The following is an 8,352-nucleotide window of genomic DNA, read 5'->3' as shown; positions in this document are numbered from 1 at the left end:
TTCTCATACCCAAGCTGCAATAAATCAATCATTATCTGATCATGAAAAAAAACAAAACAGTTTTTTTAATCCTCACAACCCAAATAATAGCATTTAAAAAGACAGAAAACCTTTTGTATTTTGTAAGTTTTGAGATTTTACCTCAAAAATAATATTATCTATCTGATTTTTCTTCTTTGTTTAGATAACACAGCCCAGATTTAGTTTCTCTCATCCACTTCAGATGCTGCAAACCTTGCACCCGACTTTATTACACCCAGAACTGATTGACAGCAACAAGTGGTCTTCAGGAAGTTCAAAGTGCAGCAGTTGTTATCCAAAAAGTTCGATCATAATTGTCCTGTCCGGGTGTCTTTGCAATATAAGCCAGACCTGATTTCAGAATCTTCCTCCTGACCTTCAAGGTCCTAATCGGATTATCTTTCCCCTGACATTTCCAGCCCCATTACTCAACATACACCATCACACCCTTCACGCTGGGCTCTTAACTGTCCCTGGATTCAGTAACTAAACTCCTTTGAGGATACAGCATTTGGCCACAGAGCTCTTCTCCTTTGGCACAAACCTCCAGTCCAAGGTCGCCAGGGTGGCTAAGTGCAGACTTTCAAATCCAGACTCAAATCTTTCTCCTCAGTTCTGTAGCAGTAAAAGTCCAGGCTTATCAAATGATGCCAAGTTTATTTCAGCTCATCTCCAGCTGCATATTCTTTTCATTTTTGGACTCCAGAGTAGCTTTACATGATTCACTATTCAAAGAAATCCTACTTATACTTCTCTTATACGCCTGTGCTAAAGCACTTGTTGGAGCTGCATCAAGGCTCAGCTCAACAAGCTGCACGCCTGTCTCTCTCTTTATAGCAAATGAGTGTCTCTCCCTCATAAAGAACAGATCTGAGCAACAGGTAACTGGAGTGTCTGTGCTGAAAGCCAGCGCTGACCACATCTGGAACATCAGCACAGTTTATCACATGAACCTTTGTCTTACAGAGATTACACAGGCTTCACTGACCCAACGTCCCAGCGCAAGTACTGCTACTGAACAGCCATCTTGAAATGCCCTTGGGTATTTATAATAGGTATTTTGAAGAATTACATAAATTTATCTTAATTTCAATGGTTATTGGAACAAAACTGCAGCTGATTAGATTTGATTAGGATGGATGGAATATGTGACACAATTTTCTTAATTTTGCTTCTGTACACAATAACAGTGGATTTTAAATCTAACCATAAAGATGTTAGAAAGAATTACAATACAATACAACACAACTTTATTTATATAGCACACTTAAAACCGAAGGTACACCAAAGTGCTTCACAACAAGGTTAAAACATAAGATATAAGATAAAAGGCTATAACAGATTACAAAAGTACAGACAGAAATAAAACATTTTATAAGAAATAAAACATTAGAGCATAGTTTAGGAGATAAAATTACTGGGTATTCATAAATATAAGGTGGGGGTATTTATACAGGGGAACATTAGTAGAAGATAAATAACATCAGGGTAAAATACAGGAGATGTGCACTAACTAACTGAAAACGCTCAGTCAAACAGGTAAGTTTTTAATTGAGATTTAAATGAATAGATGGAATCAGAGGCACAGTCACCTCTGGTCTTTAGCCGGGATCTAGGCTGCACTAAGAGTAATTGTCCCGATGATCTTAGGGCTCTCCTAGGGATATAGGCACTAAGGAGTTCAATGAGGTAGCACGGTGCAGTATTGTTTATGATTTTAAAGGTAAGCAACAGAATTTTTAACTCAATTTGGTATTTGACAATATGAGGCCCAAAGAAGTGTTGAATGCAAAATGCCTCAGAGACCACAGAAGACACCTAAAGTGGATGATTCCAAAACTCTTTCCTGGGTTAAGAAAAACCCTTCACACCTGTAACCGAGTCAAGAACAGTCGCGAGGAGGTTCCTTTATCACTGTAAAAGTCTCTAATCATGAGATTAGAGACAGAAATACAGAGGGTTTGTGACAAGGTGCAAACAACAGGTTACACTCGGGAACAAGAAAGACAGATTAGACTTGACATCTAACACTAACTGCACAGCCCTGAAACAATGCACAGTCCCTGGTTTCAGGTATGGTACCAGGAAAAACCTGAACCAGGTTAGCAGGATGAACTCTGTGCTCTCTGCTCAGATTCAGGTAAAGTCTGCGACACTGATTGATGAGACAAAGCATAACGAGTCCCCTTTAAGCAGTAAGCTGACACAGACCGTGTGTACAACTGTGCACCACTTAGTTTAATATAAATATTCACAAGGTAAAATTGCAGGCATTCAGATTAGTGTTGCATACATACTTGCACATTTCTTTATACACTGATCACACAAATTTGTAAATGTTACTGAGACTCTGGGTAAATTCAAGCTGCACTATATGACATGTTAAACTTAACACAGTTTTGCATTTTCACAACTGAACCAACCACAACGCACTGATTTTATTTTACACAAAGCACTGGTCTAACGCAGCCAAGAAAAGCACAATGACCATGCGCATTTTCCAACATGCTGACAGCTGCATAAAAGTTGCACAAAGCCAAATGCAAATGATTTCAAATATTTGCAATAAGATCTAAAGGAGTCATCATTTCCCTCCTTTCCTCTCCCTCTTACACAGTTGCATCAGTCTTCTTGAATGTAGTAACTGCAGCCTAAAGCCCCTCATTCCTTCCTGTATTGCAGGCTTTTTTGTGTCTGTAATCGTTCACTTTGTAACACGAATTCACTGAAAAGGCTGAAAGTCAAAATCCTCAGTCAGCTTTCAGTATAGGAGTTAAATCAGACCATGCTGCTGTAATTGAACATAACGCTCAATAGAGAGTTATGTTCAATTACAGCAGCCTTTTCTGCTGTACATATAACATGGTCTTCACCTGCAGCCACATCCTTGTTTTGTTAGGCAACACATCTTTGTCTGGGTCTTGGTTACTGTATAATACTCATTGGACAATAGGACTTTTTGTAATCGTTGGATGGAGATGCTTACATTCAGGGGCACCTCTTAAATCTCTGTGGTCTCCTTGTAGTCTGCGTCTTTCTGTGTGGTTTTCAATAGTTTTGCCTTTGCTTTTGTCAGACTGGCTGCGTTCCTGTGCGATGCTGCTGTCTCAAAATGTGTTCAGCTTAGTTTTTTCAATTTTTCTGTTACTCTGTTCGACTTAAAGCTTGCTGTTACCTCTGCATTTACTTTCTCGGGTTCTTTATTCAGAACTTATCATAGCACACAGTGCTACGATGCGTGTTAAGTTCAGGTTAGACTCCCTGCAAAAACTGTGCAGAGAGGGATGCTATGGGCAGCTGTAGGATGCAGAGCAACGGACACCTCCAAAAAATCAACAACACTGTTGTGCATCAGGCAAATTTGCTCAAAGCAGCACAATAAAGGACAAAAGAGACCAACCTGAAAACATTTCAGTTAATGATAAAAAAAAAAAAGCACTACTGAGGTGTGGGAAAGGCATAGCTGCAGGTATGTAAATATGTCTAATGCTTCAAGGACCTTTTAACATTACAAGAAGATAACATAATTAAAATGCTATTTTTATGTTATAAGGTGGACATTAAAGAGGGTATTTAAAAAAAAACAAATTAACCAATTTACGCAATTTAAGTTTTGTTGAAGTAGGAGCGTTGTTTTCTCCCAAATGTATTTGGGAATCCCATGCTGCTTCTCTGCCAGCAAAATCACATAAAAACTATTTAAAAGAACCCAATAAATTTAGGTTCTCATCCAGATCAGGTTCTTTAAAACTGCTACATGCCTTTGTGCGGGTTCTGAAAGTGTCTCTGTCCCACACTTTTTTCTAGGCTTCATACTTTCGCCATCTTTCTGCCGAAACAAAAATTTGTATATTTGCATTTGATGGACAAGAATGAGAGCTGAAATATGTAGCAGAGCTGGGTGACCTATTATAGCTTTTATATATCGGGGGTGATGTGTTTATAATTCAAAGAATTTATACAGGAAAAATCTGCATATAGTCTTTTAAATATATATGCTTGCTGTTACCAGGTGGTCATTTTTTTTCCCAAATTTGAAAACTAAAGGGTTACAGCATTTCGTTTACAAAAAGTAAGCCTATTCAACTTAACCAGGTAACCAGCTGTAGGGAAATGGTCAAAAAAAGAACGTCACAATTTAAACTGTCCATTTTAGTATAAGTATGACTTTTTTTAAAATATCTGAACAAAAAAAGCGTATTTTTCCATGAATAAATATATAACAGACTAAATCATGTATCTTTTATCTGTCACAGTTTGGTCTGTTGTGACTTTGGGTTTTCCAGGCATCATCTGCAGTTATGAAATTTCAAACACATGAATGTGCTGGTCCTAAAACTAAAGCTGCATATTGAAAAAAGTCTGCAATAACCCACAAGTTTTATATTCGTTTTCTAGATAATTTGTCGTGTTTGCCTTAACGTGTGATATTCAGTCATGATTAAAAAACAACAACATCAAAAAACCCCAATAAATATTTTTTAAAGCCTATGCAGTCATATAGACGTATGCAGTCCTACATTGAAACCTTACCACTATACCCACTGGTACACTTTCATGCAGCTCTATTAACTAAACTTAAACTTACAGCTGCTTTTAAACACTTGAGACACATCTGCAGCTGAATGGGTGCTTTGGGCACTCGGGATGATTTTGTAGTTGTGCTTTTTGTGCATTTTATTATTCAAACAATTGATACAATAAATTTTTTATATATGTTCAGCTTCATGTTTTGCTTCTGTGCATTGTTAGTCGTCTCCGTTTGACAGGTACAGATTAGAGAAGTCTCTCAGGAGGCTCCTGACTTGGGCATTCTGGGGGTTTCCATCATCAGGGATCAGCTCTGGATTCAGAGCCAGATTTAAGACCTTTGTGGGGCTGAAAGCAGCAGAGCGGGTCTGTGCTGTGTGGAGACCCTCAATTGCGCTGGACAGCCAGAAGAGTCTCTTGAGACTCTGGATGGTTCGGCCGCGGTCGTGCATCAGCTGGTGTTCGGTCACAGCTCGGCGACTGCAGAAAGAAAACAGACAGCAGGAAGCAGCTGCTGGTCAGCGCACAGTCTCAAAGTTCATGCAGCAACCATCAATGACATGTTCTATCCAACACACGGATTCATTTATGGAAACAAAATCAGAGCCGCAAACGCAGCACAGCAAACTGGGTCCATTCATCTCTTAGCACATGAATACATTTTAAATGAGTGAAAACTGTTTTAGATTCAAAGTGACACCAAAAACAGAAAATGCGTAATAAATAAGTAATAGTTATTATTCATAAACTCTGAAATAAAGTGGGAACAGTGAGACCACCTGTCACTTTGTTGGCCCTGGACTGTTGTAACAATGACAAGAAGCATGACAGCGAGCCACTGCACAGGCCTGTGGGACGTCTGCATCTTCTGCATGAAAACAGCAGCAAAGACAAAACACATTAAAACCTCTCATACGAAAGGTAAAAAACAAACCTTCTGAATGCACATCAGCTATTGCTGAAGGTTGGTGATACTGAACCCTGAGTTGCTTTTGATGGGTTCATCTATGGGAATGTTAGATTAAAAAAACCCATCCAGACATAGAAAACACTGCTTGTATATATGTGTGTGTGGATGGGTGAATGAGACATGCTACATAAAGCACTTTGAGAGCTTAGGTAGAGTTGAAAAGTGCTATAAGAACCAGCCCATTTACTTTATTTATTTATTGGAAACATTTTTCTTTCTTATGGATAAAAATCATCCACCAGTTCCCAGGAAAAAGGAGCACAAGCTCAACAAACCGAGGAAAATGAAATTTTCTTCAGCAGAGATGAGTCGTTTTCACACATGAACTGCAGGAGAATCGTTTAAGGGCATTTTCCACAGTGGTCTCCTCTGACATGCAGCACACAGCAGGAAGTAGAGCACCTCAGACACTTTAGCGCTGCTGGAAATCCTCGGTGTGTTTTAGGCCTGCACAGAGCACGCAGGAGCACAATGCCCACTCGCAGCGGTTAGCTGCACTATATGGAGTGATGCATTATGACATCACATAAATGTCAGACTGAATCTGACATTTGTGTTCTCGTGCTTGTGTGTCAGGTAAACTGTGGAAATGTTTAGTTCAGCGGTGTACGTGTGAGCGAGTGAGTGCGTTTTTCTTGTGGCTATGATTAGGTGCCCGAGTCTATTCAGCAACTGTGCCACATTTTTATCCCCAATCCCCACGATCCGCATACTGAGACAATGTCCAAGCTTTTGATTGGCTCTCAAATCAGGAGCCCATGAGTCTCATGAGAAAAGTGACACTCAATAAGAAATGTGCTGATCTGTGGATGCATCCCTACTCAAAGATAATCAGCAGACAGAAATGCAGCTAAAATTAAAGTTAACAAGTTCTTCTGAATGAAAAGAGAACATGGGAACATGCAAAGACTTTTGCATGAGAATAAGCCTCCCATTTAAGCTTATCGTATTTTCTGATTAGAGTTTAAAAACTTGTCTTCAAATAAACTGCTAAATAATAACCTGTAACGCACTCCTTGCCCTATTTAGATAGCTGCCAACAGACCTTTAACCCATTACCAGGTCCTGACCACTTCTTATGGAACCACTGAGTTATGCAAGTCACTGAAATATAACAATACAGAAAATATAAGATATTACTTTAGGTGTCTGCTAAGAAGAACAACTTATATTTACAGAATATGCTATTTACATCTGCTTTTCTTTCATTTCCTGTAAATATAAAAGCACAGTAATCAGCCTGAAAAATACCAGAAATAAATGTGCTTGTAGAATATGAACACAAAGCATCGTTTATGAAGGTTTTGATTGTGTTTTAATGTTTGATGATGTGGACAATCTGGATGAATCTGATTCTAAGTGTTGGAGGATATTTTTGGCTTCATTAGTGGATGCAACCAAGTTATCTTCCACTACCTCACAAAGAGATAATTCTGTGAACCTACAAACAACAAAGAGTTCTCCACACATCTGATTCCTCTGCAGCCATTCATTTTTTTCCCCCAGCATCAGAATCCAGAATGAACACAGCTGCTGTTTTCTGCCTCGAAGCAAACTACAAACTTTTCACAAAGCTGGAAGATCGGCTGTATGCAGAGAAAGGTGTGACGGGTAAGTCATGATGAGCTAATGATCTCCCAAAGTCAAAGACAAATCAAGCTGATGGATCCTACTCCATCTGGGCTTCGGGTTCAACACACAAAAAAGAAAAAACACGTAAAACGAGCATGCAAACGTTCCCGATATTGTCTGTTTCGTCCACGTTGGGTCGGTCTGTCCACAACAAGAAACTGCTTCAGTTTTCTTTAAATGAATCTGGATTTCATATCAATTTCAATTTTATAAAGTTCAATTTACTTTTAACTGTTTGACTGACACAGAAAAAATAAACACCAGCAACATTTAAGTACAAAAAAATGAATCAAATTAAAAACTAAAAAACTATCATATGAAACAAAAATTAACTAAAAGCTTCTTTAAAGTAATCCGACTCTTAAAGAGGTACTTACATTTCCCGTGTTTGCGACTGCAGTACTTCGGCTGATTAGACACTAAACTGACTTCAGATTCAATCTCGAGACCTTTTATAAAGCCCTCTCCGTCACACACACACGGACACACACTTTACTCAGACCTCCCACTCTCTTAATTGAAAATGGTTTGATTTGCTCCTGAAACAAACGTCAGCACCATCATCTCTGACATCTGTGATCTTTGTGTCTGAAGAGTGAGCAAAACATGGAAGCATTTTTTGGGGCTTATTCATGTTAATAATTTGATCCCAAGTGTGACAGTGGAGGAGGTTTACACACTTATACATGCTCTTTACATAAGCAGGTGTTTTCAAAAGGAGGATGAAATTCAATTGAGGGATTATCATTTTTCTATTTTCTGGTCTAATCCCCTCTGGTTCCTCTTGCAGACTCACGCTGGCTACTAAGAAATGGGGCTGAATGTTTGTATTGATGTTGAGGGTGAAGACACGGAGAGGAATGAGTCAGCGTGAATGACGCGAGCGTCAGCAAACCGCCTGCCAGTTCAGCTCTAAACTTTGCTAAATGATCTGTCTGCAGTTAAGATGTTTGTCGCCTGGAGCTCTTCTCCACATTATGACCACCGTCACTAATGAACCCAAACAAACTGGAGTCACTGGTTGCTGTGGTGGCGCCGCAGTCGCCATTAGAAATGCAGTCGTCGTGACAACATCTTGCAGGGCGAGTTTCCCTCAGCGAGAAATGTGGGCTGCCATCGGAGGCTCGTGGGTGGAGAGATGGGAGTGAGAAGAAGTGATTTAGGTCATTAAGGAGTAATTGATGGCAGTGTGAAGAAAC

The 8,352-nt window shown here is 39.4% G+C and overlaps 1 protein-coding gene across 1 annotated transcript; it reads right to left on the bottom strand.

Annotated features, from left to right (window-relative positions):
• Positions 1 to 3,459: 3,459 nt before the first annotated feature.
• On the bottom strand, positions 3,460 to 7,649 carry pth4 (parathyroid hormone 4). The gene is made up of 3 exons (XM_085457324.1): positions 7,531 to 7,649; positions 5,331 to 5,419; positions 3,460 to 5,031 (listed from the first exon to the last, which is right to left on the bottom strand). The coding sequence occupies exons 2-3, from the start codon at positions 5,414 to 5,416 to the stop codon at positions 4,770 to 4,772; spliced, it is 348 nt and encodes a 115-aa protein (XP_085313450.1). The 5' UTR covers positions 5,417 to 5,419; positions 7,531 to 7,649; the 3' UTR covers positions 3,460 to 4,769.
• Between the last annotated feature and the right edge of the window lie 703 nt (positions 7,650 to 8,352).

Source organism: Copadichromis virginalis, linkage group LG5, assembly GCF_057382275.1.
Source record: "Copadichromis virginalis isolate Kocher_CV1m ecotype Utaka linkage group LG5, C_Virginalis_male_GT1.1, whole genome shotgun sequence".
Classification (NCBI taxonomy): domain Eukaryota; kingdom Metazoa; phylum Chordata; class Actinopteri; order Cichliformes; family Cichlidae; genus Copadichromis; species Copadichromis virginalis.
Note: the sequence above shows the minus strand (reverse complement) of the source record. Positions and strands in the feature narration are given on the sequence as shown.

Bases quoted from the DNA above. Each gene is read 5' to 3' on its own strand.
- pth4 (XM_085457324.1), bottom strand. From the start codon at position 5,416: ATGCAGACGTCCCACAGGCCTGTGCAGTGGCTCGCTGTCATGCTTCTT. The intron at 5,032-5,330 runs GTGGTCTCACTG...TTCTTTCTGCAG, and splicing joins CAGGGCCAACAAAGTGACAG to TCGCCGAGCTGTGACCGAAC.